This window comes from Cucurbita pepo, chromosome 1 (genome assembly GCF_057944985.1).
Source record: "Cucurbita pepo subsp. pepo isolate OVF chromosome 1, ASM5794498v1, whole genome shotgun sequence".
NCBI lineage: Eukaryota > Viridiplantae > Streptophyta > Magnoliopsida > Cucurbitales > Cucurbitaceae > Cucurbita > Cucurbita pepo.
The window spans coordinates 6225724-6244829 of record NC_141798.1 but is presented as its reverse complement, the minus strand read 5'-3'; the positions used below and the strand labels follow the sequence as shown (position 1 = coordinate 6244829).

Below are 19106 nucleotides of genomic sequence, written 5' to 3'. Positions count from 1 at the left end.
AAGGATCGTTTATGAAAGCTCCTTTGTTTTTTTGCATCATCTATGACGTTGGTGTAATTTTTTTAAAACGATGTTCGACTTGGATGTGTAAAGCATATAACTAGCATTTCTTCTTAGACATAATCAACCTCTTTTGAATATGGTTAACGACATAGGTCTAAATTCACTAAACTATGTAAACTTTGACAAACTTTTATTTATTTCCACAAGTAACTCCTGACTTAGATAAGAGAAAAATAGGACTAGCATCTTAAAAAACAAAATATTTGTCAAATTCAATTAAAATTCAAAATAAGTTTAGAGGGAAGTGATTTTAAGAATAACAATCACTTTTTTGAATACTTTTCAAGATCACTCGCAAACCTGTCCTAACTTAGCCCATAATCAAACCAGGATCATGTTCGTAAACAAATTTATGATAAATCAATAAGGTCGTGAATGCAGAGCTTTCTTTGCAAAGGAAATTCTTCATACATTTTAACATATCCTCTTTGAGTACAAACATGGAAAATGGATCACATGGTAGAATGAGTTGAAAGCTATAGACTAACAAATATAGGAAGCAATTTGGAACCATTTTAATGGCCACATTGAAACAGTATATATAACAAAAACGAAAAGTACTTCTCAAGTATAATAAGGTTGAAACATCCTAGCTCCTAACAACACATAATATCTATCTATTCTATTATCTCTTTTTCTTTGCTATTTAGAGATGAATTTCCCAGTGGTTTCCAGCAAGATTTGGTTTACCTGGCGGTCGTTTATTGGATGAATGGTCGCCCGTGATTCGAAGGTGCTGATTATCCATTCGTGGGTGTAAACGATTCTGCTGGAGAGAAGTCTTTGCTATTGCCCGTTGGGTCACCATCCATTAGGTAATTGAAGTATTCTAGTACCTATTAACATGTAAAGAAAATAATGTTACAAAAGAATAACTGGGCAGAGGATAGGGATGAAGTCAGAGATTTTAATTAAAAGGGATATATCTTATCTAACAATTCACCGCTAGCAGATATTGTCTTCTTTGAACTTTCTCTTTGGGGCTTCCCCTCAAGGTTTTTAAAACATGTCCGGTAGGGAGAGATTTCCACACCCTTATGAAGAATGCTTTGTTCTCCTCCTCAACCGATGTGGGACCTCACAATCCACCCCCCCTTCGGGGCCCAACGTCTTTGATGGCACACTGCCTCGTGTCCACCCCCTTTTGGAGCTCAGCCTCCTCGCTGGCACATTGCCCGGTGTCTGTCTCTAATACCATTTGTAATGGTGCAAGCTCACCGCTAGCAGATATTGTCTTCTTTGGACTTTTCCCTTTCGGGCTCGCCCCTCAAGATTTTTAAAACGCGTCTATCAAGGAGAGGTTTCTACAGCCTTATAAAAAATGTTTTGTTCTTCTCCCCAACCGATATGGGATCTCACCTTTTACCTTCTAGACGAGGAAAACATTAAAACCCAAAATATTTGTCTTCTTGTTTTTATCTTCCCCCTTTTGTTTTTTCTCCTCCCCTGACAAAGGGAGGATGTTGTCCCTAGTCGGAGTTTAAGTAGTGAAAGCTATTGCCAACAGTGATGCAATGGAGAGAAGCTAGCCATAGAGACAAGAACAATGAATATAATACTCTCAAATTGCATGGTCAATACTTCATTCAAATTGGTTTCAAGTGAAGTGCAATACATAAAAGAAGAAACTAAAATGGTCATCATAAATAGTGTAGAACCCTTGTTTAACTAAAAAGTTCGATACTGAACTGTATGCATGGTATGAATTCATAATCAATCCAAGGAATAAGAAACGCGTGACTAGCCACGTAAAACAAAAATGTGAACATCAAGGCTCTGTTCGACGAATTTTTTTTTAAAATTGTGCTTGTTTTCTCACCATATCTTAGTGCAAATAACCTTAAGTTTTAAAAACTAAATGACTATCGAACGAGTCTAAACAATGCAGAGGTGATAGACAAATAAAGATATGAAGCTGAAAATATATGGGGAGAGTGTTCACCTTGGTCATAGTTATTCTCTTGCGAGGATCCTTCCTCAGACATTTTACCACTACATCAACCATCCAAAAGAGTTGGTAGAAATCATGGCAGTCTGCTATTCTTGGATCTATTAAATCAGGGTAGTTTCTTTCCTTCAGCAATGGTCTTGCCTAAAAAAACACGTAGCACAACTTCCCTTGGTAAATCTTAAAAACATGAAAATATCAGGTACTTAATGCACACATACTGGCACTCAAGCAGATTGGAGTTTGAACAAAGGATCTTCTACTTTTATACCATGTTAAATCACAAATGAAATCAAAAGTTTAAGCTGATGAGTTACAGTAAATTTAGTTTTATCATATTTTAACACACATTCAGTGAATTCCACTTATTTACCATTCTCATTCATTTGTTCAGAAAAGACAAACATCAGGGCTACATACTGATCACTTATAGTGATTATTAGCTTTATTATATTTTGTCACATTTAACATACAAGTTTTATTAAGATAGCTCCTATTAGAATATGACGAGCAGATCAAAACATCTTAGCAAAGAGCTTATTACTTACCCAGCCCACAAGACTCTTTCCTTCAAATATCATGTCCGTGGTCCTCAAGCCAGTAATAAGCTGTAATAAGACCACGCCAAAGGCATAAACATCAGTTTTGGTAGACACTTTACCAAATTCTGCATATTCTGGTGCTAAGTACCCCAATGTCCCAACAACCCTCGTCTCTGCAGAGTCTTCATACTGAGTTCTTGCTAGACCAAAATCTCCTAGCTGAATGTAAGAAAAGAAGCAGCAACATTTAACTGATTTCTTAATGTAATTCTATAAATTCAATGGAATTCTAAAGTTCCACGAATCAACTAGCACACGATTGAAAGTTAAGGGATTCATTAGACATAAAATTTAAATTAACATTTGATAGGTCAATTAATTTCTTAAGATTTTGAATTTGATGGACGCATTAGACAAACAATTGAAAGTTAACTTATTAAACACTTTTCAAAGTTAAAAGAAACTAAATAAATACAAACATCAAAGTTTTAGACTAAACTCCGAACACAAGCTAAAGGAATTTATAATCGTGAAAGGACCATAGTCGAGCACGAAGGAAATTATTACCCGTGACTCATAATCATGAGTTATGAGGATATTATTTGGTCTCATGTCTCTGTGGATAATGTTATTTTCATGCAAATATTGTAAGCCTCTAGCAACTCCTCTAGCTATCTTCATCCTCTTTTCCCAACTGAGAGGTCTGCGTGCAGTCCCTGCATAATTCCACCAAAAAGAGATGTGTTTCATAACTACAACTTTTAGTTTATTTACAAAGAACAACAAAAAACATATAAAATAAGAGTAAACACAACAAACATTCTCCTACATAATTAATTCATTTGTTTTCATTTTTATATTATGAAAGAGACATAATAATGCATTTGATAACAATAATAGTTTTAAACTATGCATTTTTTCCTTTTGTAATATTTCCCTTCAAAATTTCAAATGAAAAATTGAACATAGAATGGAGTGGCAGTCTCCTATAACGGAAATTTAGATGACCATGTTGTTCTTGGTCGCTACCACATTATTTCAGGTCTCAATCTTCATATGAAATTTATTCTAAAAGTAGTTTTGAAACATTATTGAAATGGAAGAGAATATTGCAATAAGGGTATTTTTTAAACATAGGTTTTTGTTTTTTCATATATATAGTTTTGCCTGAAAATTATCTTTTCTTATCAATTGAGATTTAACACAATTTTTAAACATGCTCAACAGAGTTCAACTTCAAATAGGTAGTGAAATCATCCTCCCCAACCTAAATTGTAAATAGAGTTAACTAATCAATACTAAGATATAATATGCAAGGTTGATAATAAGAAAATAGAACTGCGATCAATTTCTCAAACCAAATGCCAAACAAATAACCTAAAATATATTTTCCCATGATCCACATACAGTTTTTTTAAACAATTCTGAAAAACAAAGTATATTACCAAGCTCCATGCGGAAATCCTTACTTGACAAGTGCTTCTCCAAGGATCCATGGCAGACATACTCATAGACAAGCAGCAGCCTGCGAGTTGCTTCTCTACACGTACCCAAAAGCATCACCAAATTCTCATGGCTTACTTTGCTTAGAACACTAACCTCAGATCTGAATTCCTTTTCTCCTTGAGAACTCGCAAGTTTATGTTGCTTCACAGCGATTCTAATCCCATCGATTTCACCGCGATAAACCGAACCAAATCCACCTTCCGAAAGGAAATTGCGATCCGAAAATCCATTGGTAGCCGCATGAAGCTCTGCGTAAGTGAAATCCCTCCTCCATCCAACAAAGGGCCGTCGGATGTGGCAAATCGAACAGGCAGAGATTTTGAAGTTATCATCGGAAATGGAGAATGGGCAAGAAGATGAATCTCCACCTCCTGAAGAAGCCTCTTTCCGCCTGAGAACTTGCAGAATCGAAGATTTCGATTCTTTGATATTATAGCTCGAGGATGATTTGCAAAGTGAAGGTGGTTTCTTGTTGTTGCCAAGGCGCCATCCCAACTGCGTCTCGAAGAAATCTGTTTCTTCTGCATCTTTTTCTAAACCAAAAACGCCCAAAATGAAATTTTGAACATACAGGAATATTTTAGGAAATTTCCGCGCGAAAATTCAAGTCTATTTACTGATTTTTTTTTTTATTTAAAAAAAATCAACTTTTACCCCTAAATTATTAATATATGGTAAAATATTTTAATATTCTATTCAAATTAAATCACGTATAAATAAATGAATTTTTTATGAATTTTTTTTGGTTAATTTAAATTAATTTAAATTCATAATTATTTCTTGAAAACAAAATTTAAAATTTTTGAAACATAACGTATATTAAAAATGCAAAAAATAAATAAATAACCTGCATAACTTAAATCGACGATGAAAGTTCAGAGACTAATTTAGGGAATGATCATGGGTTTATAACGAAGGAATACTTTCTCCATTGATGTGGGGCCTTTTATGGACGCCCAAATCAAAATCACGAGAGCTTATACTCAGAGTGGACAATATTATACCATTGTGGAGAGTCGTGTTCATTTAACAAAATCAACCTAATGCAATATTTTACGATGGGTTGAACTTAAGTTCATTATTTAATAAAACTAAAAAAAAAAAATTACAACCCGAGTCATGTCTAAAAAATGTCTAAACCCGACACAATTTTACTCACGAACACACTTAATGTACGTTTCTTCAAAAATTTACAACCCAAACCATGTCTAAAAAATGTCTAAACCCGACACAATTTTACTCACGAACACACTTAATGTACGTTTCTTCAAAAATTTACAACCCGAACCATGTCTACAAATGTCTAAACCTGACACAATTTTACTTACGAACACACTTAATGTACGTTTCTTCAAAAATTTACAACCCGAACCATGTCTACAAATGTCTAAACCTGACACAATTTTACTTACGAACACACTTAATGTACGTTTTTTAAAAAATTTACAACCCGAACCATGTCTAAAAAATGTCTAAACCCGACACAATTTTAGCCACGAACACACTTAATGTACGTTTCTTCAAAAATTTACAACCCGAACCATGTCTAAAAAATGTCTAAACCCGATACAATTTTACTCACGAACACACTTAATGTACGTTTTTTAAAAAATTTACAACCCGAACCATGTCTAAAAAATGTCTAAACCCGACACAATTTTAGTTACGAACACATTTAAATTGACGGGTATTTTGTATAATGTATTTAAGATAACCCATTAAATGCAAGAATTAAGAACACAAAGGAAGGAAAGAAAGAAAGAGAGTTACTGGGTGGAGAGGTTTGAGTTTGGTGAGGGCTTCCAGGTATCATCTCAGCATAGCTAAATTGATGGGAAGGGGAGGCTTTGGCCAACTCCTTCTCCTCCTCCTCCTCCTCTCTTCCATATTCTATTCCCAATTTTCCTCTCAATTCTACCACTCTCTTGTCCTTTTTCATTCTTGATATCTTGCAACTCAAATTCTTTAGAAAGAATTTTCGCTCTCTCTTCATACGTCTACAAATTCGTAAATTTCATACAAACATTAGCTCCCGTGTGGTGTCCTTTTTTTTTTTTTCTTAAAATTTAAGGTTAAAATTGATGTAATTGGACGAGTTTACGAGTCGAGTAACGACAAGAGAAGGACTAAAATAAGATGAATTGGGTTGAGATTCACCTGTCGAGGATGACCCAAGTTGGTTTATAACTCGTAGCAGCTTCGAGAGCTACTTTCTTTGCCGAAGGCCCTGCATGAACTTCCACCTTGAATCTTATCTAACAAATTTACAACAAAATAGGCTCAATATTTTAAATAATGAACTAACACGACGAGACAAAACGGGTCAAAATGAGCATATACTGTACTCTCAACTAAAAGGCTTGAAGTTTGAATCCTCTTAGATGGATCGGGCTCGGTCATTTAAATTAAAGTTTACGGACCTTTTTGAGTTCACAAAGTTGCAAAATTTCAGGCATTCGTTCATTGTTAGTGTATTCTTCCAATTTCCTTGCGCTTTCCTTCGCTATCAAGTTGTCGTTCAGCCCTATCATAGAGTTTGAGTCCACTCGCTGCTTGTGTCCCACTGGTGAAAACGAACAAAAAAACAACGTTCGTTTTAGTAGAATAAAGAAGACTTAGATATCATTTTGGTCGATATATTTTGAACTTTAGTTCATTTTGGTTATACTCGACTCCTCCAAAAGAAAAAATGTTCAAATTCTCGTACTCTTCGTTAACCTAAAATAACAAAGAAAAATCTTGTTCGTTCTAGTTTGAGAGCTTTCAAAAGGTCCCTGTAATTTTAAAAAAATGACTATTTTGATTCTTATTCAAAGGTTTCAAACAAAAATCATATTCCGAGATGTCTTGAGAATAAAGAGGGAGCAGAGACAGATTTCTTCTCATCTATTAAATTTGATCATGAACAAAGATTATCTTTCCCGACCCACCTCCCCCCAATTCCTACCACGCCTCACTTATTATACACACACACATATATATACATACACACAGTTATAAATATACATATATATATATATACACACATATACATATATATATATATGGCAATCCAATCCCCACAAATTCCACTCGGGTAATCTCGATTATATTCTCCGACCCACATCACCTCAATTCCTACAAAGCCTCACTTTTATATATATATATATATATATATATATATATATATATATATAATAAATTATGGCAATCCAATCCCTACAAATTCCACTCGGGTAATCTCGATTTTATTCCCCGACCCACCTCGCCTCAATTCCTACCACGACTCACTTATTTTATATATATATATATATATATATATATATTTTGTAGGAATGGAAAATGAAATATGAGGTAGGAACGGGAACAAAGGCTTCTTAATCTCTACCTGTCCCGTGAACATCACTAATCATATCTTCAAATTTAATCGGTATATTTATCCAAATTCACTGTAAAAAGTAAAAAAAGGAAAAGATGAATGAAATCTTACACATGGAAGCTTCCATCAAAGCATACATACTAGGATTATTAACCTGATGAAGAACAAGTAGTAGCTTTATTTCATCTCCCTTTCTAAATCCACAGTTCCTCACCATCCATTCAATCGATCCCATCCCTCCATTCCAACTCAACTTCCTGCTTCCATCTTGGATCACCATCACTTTCTCTCCTCTTTCCTCCTTCGCCATCCTCGTTTTTCAAAACTTTTTGTATAACAACGTTTCGAAAACAGTTATTCAGACAGACACAATTTTTCGGCCTTGGCTCGGTCACCGAACCGATTCAACTTCTAAGAAACTAAGAACAATGCTTTGAACGAACCGATTTCAAACCCGAAAACGAAAGAGATTTGAAAGAGAAGACGAACAAAAAGGGAGAGTTGATGGTTAAGTATAAGAGAGGCCTCCAACATCATTACCAATTTTCTCTTTGCAACTATATAGTTGAACCAACTAATTATTATAATTATTATAATAAATAGTTTATAATATATTAAGGGTGTAACCCAAAATTGAAAAATCTAAATATAAATGGGTTGAGTCGGGTTGAATTGATTTGACGTTTTTATAAGACTTTGGTTTCGTTGAGTTTTCTTAGGTTTAATATCGGTTTTAAAGTAATGTATGTATATAATCTAAAGTTTTGAGTCGACTTTAATTCAACAACTTGTGAAGGATGGAATTCAAACATTTGACCTATTAGTCGAGAGTATATGTCTTAACCAGTTGAGCTAAGCTTAAAATTGACAATTAAATTGATAACTGCATTTCTTTTCATCGATAATGGGTGTCGAGACCTAAAGTTAAAAAACTAAACTATTATTTTCGTGAAAGTTTCGGAACCAAAAGTGAGACCTATCGTCCATCAATAATTGACGTCGGGACAAGCGTAACGTCTACTCGTAAGATAAAAATTCAAATAGGTAACTTTACATGTACATATAAATGAATTACTAGCATTTCACTATGTAAATCACATAAGAAAGTACCTAAGCTTGGTTTTTGTACTTTTCTCTTCAATAAGTCTTCATTGATGGCTGGCATCTCTCATCTCATCACCAATTGATGACCCCAAAGTTTCTTCTTTACAATTGTTTTTTATTTTGAAAGATTCTTGTTGTAAGAAAATTATTTGTTTTGTTTCATTGAACATGGCAGCTGATTTGGTCCGGGTGCACTTTTTCGTTTTCGTTTATATTTATATAAGGTAGGGAATACACAAGTTGAATTGATATTTTTTGAACAAGTTAGATGAGTTGGAGATTCGAATAGCCCGAATAAGATTCACAACCTAACCATCTGTTTCGAGTTGGGTTGGGTTGAATTTGGTTGTCACGTTGTTTGTTTTTTTTTTTTAATTAGTTTTAAAAAATCTATTTATTCATATGTCTCGTTAATAACTAAAATATCATGAATCTTAAATATCAAACATTCACAAGTTACTATGCAAACATCTGTTACGAACTTCAAATATTCTTAAAAATAAAAAGAAAAATAAAAAAATCTAACCGTTATGGTTTGGGTTGGATGATGCGAGTTTTTCGGATTATATGAACACCTTTTAATATATTAGATTTTTTTTCCTAAGTGTATCTATATTAATATATTGTGATGATACAATTTATGTTGGTCCTCATTATATTAATATAAGGTGTCAATCATATGTTACCATCATTTGAATCTTATTACTTGGCATCATATTGTATAATAATTAAGTAAATTATGCTATTTTAGTATAAGGTATCAATCAATTTCTTTCAAACTACATTTCGTCTTGGTTACGTCCAACAACTTGTTCAATAACCTTTTGCATTAAAAAAATAAAAACATTTTTTTCTTTTATTATAAATATATTTTTTCCAATATTACATGTTCTTTTTAAGTGATACAATTATTTTCCAAATATTATATTCTCACCTTGAAACCATAAAATTGCCCTTTAAAAAACAACTGCAAAAAATACCATTTTTTTTTTTTAAAAAAAACTATATTTCTTAAATATAAACTACTTTATTTATTTATTTTATTTTTAAATATCTTCTATACATGTCTCTGGTCGGGCCTTTGTAACATATTTTAATAGAAAAAATAATTATAAAAAAATAATGTTTTAATTATTTATTTGGAATTGGAATCTTACTGACTGACAGGCAATGGTTTTAGACGAGAGAATCAATGTGTGAAGGGTTGGAAAATAAAAATTAATTAAAGAATGAGAAAAAAAAAAAGTAAAAAAATAAAATTCCGTTGCCTATTTATTTATTTATTTATTTATTTATTTATTTTACCTCTAGGCTCTAATTCATACCTTCCAATGGACTCAATTTGGAAGAAAATTAACATTTAAGACTGGTTTAATTAATTGTTCTAATTTGAGTTAGATTTAAAATTAATTAACAAATTTCTTGAGAATTTGAATAAAATAAACGTTTCAACGAACGAAGGGTAAAGATTGAAATATGAAAATTCAAACCTAAATTTGAATTGTGTAACATATTCTCGACAATAACGACAATCTCGTTGATAAAACGTATCGTTTTGGTTAAACCTCCACCCTATGTTTTAAAATATTGGAAATTTTAATTTTGAAGGAAGAAAAAAAAGGTGATAGCCTTCAATATTGAGGACAAGGAAACACTCATTGGGAATAGGGTAATGAATGATGTGAGAGAAAAAGTACTTACTTTCCAAGGGAAGAACCTGTCTTATGCTGAAAGCAGAGTAACAGCAATGAATAACAAGAGAGACAATCCTAAGCAGAATCCAACAATCGCCACAACTGCCTGGAGATGGGTTAATTTTGAGCATAATATCAATGAAATGAAACAAAAAACACAATGGATGTATTGAAGTTTCGTTTCTAGTAACCTTCCCCTGAGACTTGAAGTTGTATTTGACCGTGAACCACGACAATCCTCTGTCGACCAACGGCGCCATAGCAAGAGCTCTGCATGAATGAGGAGCTTTGGTTTTAACAGGTTGCTTCCTCGTTTTAGGAATTGAAATGGGAGTGAGATTTAATATCCAACGACTTTGGATTCTGTTCTTGAGAATTAAACTTGTAGAACTTCCATTTTTTAAAACACTGACCGGATTTTAAATATATATATTTTTTAACAAAATCAATCTTGAAAATAGATTTAAAAGAGCAAATGAGTTGTGAGATCTCACATCGTTTGGGGAGTAGAACGAAACATTCTTTATAAGAGTGTGAAACCTAACCCTAGTAGATGCGTTTTAAAAACCTTGAGGGGAAGCCCGAAAGGGAAAGTCCAAAGAGGACAATATCTGCTAAAGGTGGACTTGGGCTGTTACAAATGGTATCAGAGCCAGACATCGGGCGATGTGCTAACGAGGAGGTTGAGCTCCAAAGGGGGGTGGACAAGAGGCGGTGTGCCAGCAAGGACACTAGGCCCCGAAGGGGGTGGATTGGGGAGTCCCACATCAATTGGAGAAGGGAATGAATGCCAACGAGGACGTTGGGCCCGAAGGGGGTGGATTGTGAGATCCCATATCAGTTACAGAGGAGAACGAAACATTTTTTATGAGGGTGTGGAAACTTCTCCCTAGAACCTTGAAGGGAAGTCCGAAAGGAAAAAACCAAAGAGAACAATATGTACTAGTAGTGGGTTTGGGTTGTTACATGAGCGTAATGAGCGTAATTATAAATATAGAAGACTGAAAACAAAGATGTTATCAAGTAGGCCTTTCTAAGTTATGGAAGTTGGGAAAAAAATGCAAGCATTTAACAAGTGAATGCCATTTGCACTAAACAAGTTGAAGCTTACAGTTCTCTTCATATAGTTGGGTTGTTTAATGATGAGCAGAATCACGTACCAGAATAGTAATAGATAAAAAGCAGGAATATAAGAGCTCACCCTGCCGCTCTTGCCAGCTTAGTAACTTGGCTTCCAGCCCAGACTGTAGCCATTATCTTGAGAAATCTACAAGGTAATAATGTGTCAATGTCTTATTATAAAACTCCATCCTACACAAATATTTTTTTCGATATAAAACCAAGCTTTCATTGAGAAAAATGAAAGAAAACGACCAAAATGATAACCCAGCAAAAGGAGTAATGCAACTAGCCATATAAAAAGGGCCTCCTACAATAAAGTTTTTCACCTTCCAGCAGCTGCAACATAGCCCATTTTCGCAGGTGGTGGTGCAATGTAGAACCTAAAATGCAAGTAAGTAATATGATAACATGACCGAGTACACTGCTAATGGAAAAGTGAAGAAATAAACAGAAGACAAACAATAGTATGACATAGAGAGTGCTATTATTATTATTATTTTTAAATAATAATAACATAAAATAAATTATCGCCCACTGATCGGTGGTAAAGGTGTTTTTAATCAGAGTCCCACTAAATTGATCGGGTTGAGGGAGGTGGAAGCATCCAACTTCCAAGAATTGCTTTCAAACATCTTACTGTAGTTTCTTAATTCTTACCTATCTATATACAATTTCCAAGCCCAATCATCTGGTTCCTATCATTGCCATCCCCGAACATCCAATTCTAATCACCAACACGCATACCAAATAACCTCCTAAACTTATGAAGCCTTTAAGTCTCTCCTACGTAGTAGCAATTCATAATAGTAGTAACTAAGTAGTAAATACAGAAATGGACTCACCACACAACAAGAAATGTTGTAAGATAGTAGACTGTATTCAACAATCCATAAGACAATATTCCAGAAACTCCATATCTCCTCAATTTATCCAGCACCCTACAAGATGAACGTGTACTAGAATAAATGAGCGAAAATGAAATGTAATGTCTCCAAGCCTGATGTATGCCTAATATGAAGTATGCACTGATGCGTCCAATAAGATAAAGTCGATAAGATATTTGTTTCATTTCAATAAGGCCAAGAAGAACTTTGTTTCCTTTCGATAAAGTCAAGCAGATTTTGTTTCATTTCGGTAAAGGCAAGAAGAGTTCTTCGTTTCCTTTCAATAGAGCCAAGAAGATCTTTGTAACATTTTGATAAAGCCAAGAAGATCTCTGTTTTATTTCATGTGGTTGCTAAATGGAAACTTTGTTTCCTTTTCAATTTATAACTTTATGTATTTTGTACCCAACATTTATGTACTGCAAAATTCTAGAATCGCAAAGCTGACTTGACTTGACCAATAAGTAATGATATTATAAAAAATAAATATGAAAAATTGCCTGTCTGAGGGCTTTGACTTACTCTTTGATATGACTTATTCTTAGGGGATCAAATATATTCTGAGACCCCCTTTTTTCTTAAATGTAAAATAATCTACCAATATAAACTAAAAATGACAATAACCAACAAAACAGTACAAATATTAGTGGAACATGAAGTAGACTATTTTTGTTGCTAAGCTTTGTTGAACAAGTATGACTTTGATTAGAAACTAAAGAGTAGAGAGAGATTGAGCAGAAAAAGGAAGGTCTCACCACCTCCATTGCATTATTAACAGAAAAAAGCAGTAGCCTTAGAATTCACCAAATATATGCAAGGCAAGTAGTAGTACTCGATTGATTTTCGCGGATGTTTTTGATGATTTTCATTCTTTTCCATCGAACCTAACAAGAGAGAGAAGGAAAGGGATGAGAATTCGTAAGTTCTTAATCAAGAATATGACATTTGAAAATCTAAAGTTCACTGAATGCATCAAGACTCAACCATGAGTTCATAGGTTCGGTTTTTTATGCCATACCTTCAGTTTCATGATTGGAAAAGCCATTTTCCGATTTCAATGGATCATTGGCCTATAACAGGACATTGGCAGTATCTAATCAGTAATACATACGCTTGTCCAAATGCAGGAACATTCGTGCCTAAAATTTCACTACTGCCACATTCTATTCATATAAACAACTGAAGTCAATAGAAAGTAAACCAACAGTTAAACATGCAAAAAATCTTCATAGAAATAATCTTCCAGCGACTTCATAGAAGTTTCAGTTCCGAAATATAAGAAATTATAACCCAATTCAAACGAAAACAGTGATGGGGCCAAATGGAATGCATAGAACCAAGCATACCATAGCATTCATTGCCAATTAGACAAAAGAAAGACATGATGGTACTCAGAGGGTGCAAAATCAGGGCAATTAGAAGTTTGAAACATTATTATCGCTCCGCGGACCGAACAATTCAATTGGAAAGAGACATAAATAAGCAAAACAACACAGAAACCACCCCCAAAAATTAGGGCGTAGATTCTGAAGCAAGGGGACAAAACACCATAGAACGAAAGAATTAAACTGCAGAAAGTGAAGGAGATTGCTGTGTTGCCAATTCACTGAGAAACACTTACGCTAATTTCGGCATTGTTAAGGCATTGTCGGATGCTAGGGTTCCGACTAACAAAAATGTTAATCGGCTTTGAGACGCGAAATGGCGGGGAAGCTCTGAAAATTGTCTTCGGCTGCAATTTATTCGAACCCTGAAGAATAATAATTCGGGAAGATGATAATAGAAATTAAAATGTTTACGCATTCAGATTCTAAAATGTCGCAGAAATTTCAAAATCGAGTGAAGCTTTTACCGCCACCGGGAAAACGACGCAAGGGATGGCGCCATTGGTGAGCTTAAGTGGAGTTGGCATTTGAGAGAGAGAGAGAGAGAGAGAGAGAGAGAGAGAGAGAGAGGATGATCAAATGTGAAGAGAACTAGAGTTTTGCAAATGATAAAAATGGAAACTTTTATAGCAAATTTTTAGACCAATTCCATTAGGTTGAAATTTTTAGACAAATTCGAAATTTTAGTTTGTTAAGTAACAAGCTAGTAGATATTGTCCATTTTAGTTTGTTACGTATCGTCGTCGGTCTCACGGTATTAAAATTCGTCTATGGGGTAAAGGTATCTACATCCTTATAATAAAATGTTTCATTCCCATCTAAAAATGATGTGGGACCTCACAATCTTAGAAGCTAGCTTGATCGGTTAGAGAAAGGTTCTCACATCCCTTGTAAGAAATGTTTCGTTTCTCTCTTCAACTTCTATAGGACCTATCTAGTTACATTTGACTGTGCAATTTCATAAATATTTTAATATTATTATTAGAATAGAAATCTATTAGAGCTTTGGATGAAAAATGAGAAGACTTGAAATGATCCGGACAAAATTATATCTCCATCTCAGTCATAGACCACTGCTGTATGTTAAAATATTTATATTTTTAAGAGTATTTTTTAAATATTTAAGAAAAATCAAAATAATGTTATAAAAGCAATTTAGCAAAATAATATTCCTAATAAACTAAAAGAAAAAGATTAAATCGTTAAGAGCTCAATTGAAGTTTTGAGATTAATTTGGATAATTGGCTGCCCTTTCCCCTAATTCGTGACATTTTTGTATCGTTCTTCCCGAAAACAATGGAGAATTTGCAATTTGTAGTTGTAACAGGTGCATTTAGGAATTTAAGATCGAAAGTTGATTCTGCGCGTTAATTGAGGGAAAGTTTCAAGTTCATCCATGGAGAGGACGGAGCGTCAACGTCGAAATCATCCTCCGTATCGTTCGGCTGCACCATCTGATTCGGCCGGATCTTCGAGCTCCATTTCCCGCAGATCTTATTCCAACCGCAGTAGAAACACCGACTACAAGCATTCTAAGTACAATACCAACAGTAATCTCAGCTTTGAGGATGATGCTGACTGGCGTAGCAGAAGAAGTAGCGATAGTAAAATCTATTTACAGAAGTTAGAGGCGAAAGAAGACGACGTTGGACATGATGGCCGTTCTCACTTCGATCTTCCGCCGGTATTAGTCGGCACTTGTCCTTCCATGTGCCCTGGTAAGTTGAAACCGTCCACATCTTCCAGTTTCTTGATCTTTGTTGTGGCGAGACTATTGGACTGTATAAACGCTCTCAAATCCTTTTTTGTTTTCTGTAAACATTTATCAGTTTCTTGATCTTTGTTGTGCCAAGGAAATGTGTAATTCTGTGCTATATGACAAGCACATTAACTCATGCTCGCGGGCTGAGCTCGATTAATCCTCCAGACTGCTTAATTTTTGTTGGATTGGTATTTCGGTTTTGGGGTGACACTGTTACACGAATGTTAGCTTCTTCTTCTTCTAAATCATATGTTAGCTGCTTTGTTAAGAGTTTTCATATTTGTAAACAGAGGCAGAAAGAGCACAGCGTGAAAGGCTGCGAGATTTGGCTATATTTGAAAGGCTGCACGGAAATCCTAGAAAAACATCTCCAGATCTGGCCGTCAAAAAGGTATTATCTACTGATAGTTGCTTTATGTTGCATCTGAATGCCTCTTTTTTGGTTTCTAATGCTAAACATCTCGGCCCCTTCTTTTATATTTTCTTGGTTGGAGGAAGTGATTTGTAAACCATGTTCTTAAAGTTAAGATACAATTCTTACTGCCAATTACCAAAAAGAAAAGGGGGAGAAAGAAGAAGAAGCTATTGCATATGAATTTGGCAGTATATTGGAAGTATGCAACTGTCAATTAACTCATTTAGGGGCCTCCAACAATTTATTTAGTTTCCATTGTCGTTGAAAAAGTGTTCTATGATGATCCTTCATCTTTCTGGTGAACCTCTTTTTGCGATTTAGAATTGTTGTTTCTCTTGTGAAATTTTCGGACTAATTTGCAATATTGAATTCGTTAATCGTGCATGGAAGTGAGTATCACTACTTTGAACAGAATGATAGCTAGGCATTTGCAACTCCCAATGACTTGAATCCTCTATTGTCATTGGCTCGTTCTGCTCGAATATAGATTAATAATTTGTGATATCGTTGATCATGATGGATAGATTGGTTTTTTCTTTCACCACATTTCTTGGTAGGTATCATCTGCAGTAACATTTCACTTGTTTAGTTCTGCAGAACAATGTCCGCCAAGAGTGACCAAGCATTAGATGTGCGGCCTCTACCTGTACTGGAGAAAACATTGAAATATGTCCTGAGCTTTTTGGATACTAAAGAGCAACCTTTTGAAGTGATTCATGACTTTGTATTTGATAGAACAAGATCTATAAGGCAAGACCTCAGCATACAGAATATTGCTAATGAGAAGGCCATCTACATGTATGAAGAAATGGTCGGTATCATCTTGTAGTTGTTCTATTCTATGCATCACTCCCTTTCCTAGAAGTGAAGTATTTTGAAACTTGATTCTATGTAACTGTGTTTTAGGAAACTATATAACTGATCGTGGGGCGTGTGCTCGGTCCTTTGCAGTAGTTGTCTTACTCGAAATTGTTTATTTCCTTTTATGTTCTTAACTTAAATACCCCACCAATTAGTTTGTGCGGCACCTGGAATCTCGTGCTCTTGACTGCCTTTGATATGCGCAACTCTTTTCTATTATTCTGATATCAGATGTTCCTAATTCACCCTTCGTTTTTTTCGACATTTTTAAAGAAACTAACGATGTAGTTCAGAAGTTACTGCCATATCCACTACCTTTATGAGGCAAACAACGAGCTTTGATGGAAAGATAGGGCCCTAAATGGGTTTTAGGTTAGCCCATTTGCCTCACTTAGTTTTTGATGATGTTTAAGGAAAATAGACATTCAAAGATCTAAAAGTAATTGCAAAGCTTTTGTTGGTTTTTGTCTTCTTTCTTGTATGCCTTGTATCTTTATTTATTTATTTATTTTGGTTGCTAGCAAATATGGATTGTGTCATTATGCTGATGAATGAATTATTAGACATTCATCTTTTCAGATCACATTTCAATTACTGTTTAAAACTTCTGACCAATGGTCTTTAGTGTATAAAATATTTGGAACTGTACTGCAGGTTGAACTTAAAGACTTCAAACATGTAGAAATGCATTTTGAACCTCAAAGTTTGCGAACTGTTTGGTTAATTTTGTTGGAGTAGATGAAAATGCACCCCTATTTTCATTGATCTTGAATCTTCTTCATTACAGGTTAGATTTCATGTCACATCACACCAGAAGCTTTTAAATGGTGATAGTAATTCAAATGCTTCCTCAATGCATCACCTCAACATGCAGCAGCTCTCAAAGGCTTTGATCACACTACTTAATCTCTATGAAATTAACAGATCCAACGGTGCTATATTTGAAAATGAAGCCGAGTTCCATTCATTGTATGTGCTGCTTCATCTGGATTCTAATAGCCAAGCAACGGTCTGTTCTCTAGCTTACTGAAAGCATTGATAATTTTTGAATCAATACAGTACAATCTACTGTTAGCTGTGTCCTATGAGTAACACATTGCTGTCTCTAATTTGTCAGGGGGAACCACTTACTTTGTGGTTTCGTACTTTACGGTCTCCTGCGATCAAGTCAAAGGAAATGCGTTTTGCTCGGACAATTTTACGGTATACTATTTTCTTCTGAAGATTTGTTTGTTTTTTGTGTTCCAGTAATGCCTAATGATGTTTGGAGAGAAGTTTCCTTTTCTCATCTCACAATCTTCACTTTTCTTTTCTATCTGCTCCTGCCGTTCATTTGAACAGATATTTTCGGATGTGTAATTATAAGGGTTTCCTTTGTACCATAGGAGCTGAGGCTTCCAACCTTCAATATTGCATTCTTGAACCTTACGTTAATGAGGTAACCATAATCTTGAAACTCTCCCCTTCGATAGTTTAATCTGAAATTTGTATACATGAAAGGATAAGTCAAAGGGATGAGAAGGAAGCCTTCAAGTTGGCCTTAATAAAAAGTTGTTTGATTTCAAAGTCACAATTTTGATGAATGTTAGAGCGTTCAGGTCTCGACAAGAACGAAGAATATAATTTTATGAACGTTAGGGCTGTCAGGTCTCGACAAGAATGAAGAATATAATTTTTATGAATGTTAGGGCTATCAGGTCTCGACAAGAATGAAGAATATAATTTTTATGCATGTTAGGGCTGCCAGGTCCCGACAAGGACACTTAATCATTTGGTTAGAAGAAAGGGAACTCGATCGTTTTTTTTCTCCTAAGGCATTTATCGCTCACTATGCAGATTCGAGCATTAGCTTTGTCTTACATAAACAATGGTGGATACAAGCTTCATCCCTATCCTCTGGTGGATCTATCCATGCTTTTAATGATGGAGGTATAATAATAATTTATGACATAACTTATGATCTTCTCGATCGCTTATGTAAAGATCTGCAGTTGTTTATTATAATTTTTCAAGCTTATTTCAGGAATCAGAAGTGGAATCATTTTGCAAGGCCTGTGGTCTTGCAACTTCTGAAGATGAACTAGGAAACATGTCACTTCCTACCAAACAAACAACATTTTCCTGTCCCAAAGGAGCGTTTCAAAGATACAGCTTTGTGAAGCTGAAATAACATCAAGGTGGCTATCTTTACAACCCATTGTTTCATCATTTTTCTTTATAGATTCTTAGGGCTTAATTTCTGGTAGGACTATTCTATACTGTATTATACAGTTGTGTTCTGTGAAAGCTGTATTATCCCATAATTTATATTGTATTGTTGTCTTATAGGGATAAGAACTAACTATGTAGCATCTATATATGAATTGTATAATGTCATGATTTTATTTAGACGATTTTGAGTTTATTTAATTTGATGTATTGTTAATGTTGGATGATGGAAGTCCCACGTCGACTAATTTAGG

General features: G+C 34.6%; 3 protein-coding genes across 3 annotated transcripts; 1 reads left to right on the top strand and 2 right to left on the bottom strand.

Moving 5' to 3' along the window:
* Positions 1 to 438: 438 nt before the first annotated feature.
* LOC111795836 (uncharacterized) lies at positions 439 to 7764 on the bottom strand. Its single transcript, XM_023678449.2, has 9 exons — positions 7529 to 7764; positions 6480 to 6622; positions 6217 to 6314; positions 5830 to 6056; positions 4023 to 4592; positions 3121 to 3269; positions 2560 to 2772; positions 2006 to 2155; positions 439 to 899 (listed from the first exon to the last, which is right to left on the bottom strand). The coding sequence occupies exons 1-9, from the start codon at positions 7725 to 7727 to the stop codon at positions 804 to 806; spliced, it is 1845 nt and encodes a 614-aa protein (XP_023534217.2). The 5' UTR covers positions 7728 to 7764; the 3' UTR covers positions 439 to 803.
* Positions 7765 to 9990: 2226 nt separating this feature from the next.
* LOC111795864 (Gag-Pol polyprotein/retrotransposon) lies at positions 9991 to 14194 on the bottom strand. Its single transcript, XM_023678489.2, has 9 exons — positions 14074 to 14194; positions 13843 to 13971; positions 13240 to 13291; positions 13054 to 13105; positions 12180 to 12275; positions 11664 to 11717; positions 11417 to 11482; positions 10407 to 10485; positions 9991 to 10321 (listed from the first exon to the last, which is right to left on the bottom strand). The coding sequence occupies exons 1-9, from the start codon at positions 14131 to 14133 to the stop codon at positions 10244 to 10246; spliced, it is 666 nt and encodes a 221-aa protein (XP_023534257.2). The 5' UTR covers positions 14134 to 14194; the 3' UTR covers positions 9991 to 10243.
* Positions 14195 to 14829: 635 nt separating this feature from the next.
* On the top strand, positions 14830 to 19037 carry SAC3C (SAC3/GANP/Nin1/mts3/eIF-3 p25 family). Its single transcript, XM_023678469.2, has 8 exons — positions 14830 to 15324; positions 15659 to 15759; positions 16373 to 16594; positions 17432 to 17653; positions 17762 to 17847; positions 17986 to 18082; positions 18481 to 18573; positions 18668 to 19037. The coding sequence occupies exons 1-8, from the start codon at positions 15003 to 15005 to the stop codon at positions 18812 to 18814; spliced, it is 1290 nt and encodes a 429-aa protein (XP_023534237.2). The 5' UTR covers positions 14830 to 15002; the 3' UTR covers positions 18815 to 19037.
* Positions 19038 to 19106: the final 69 nt, after the last annotated feature.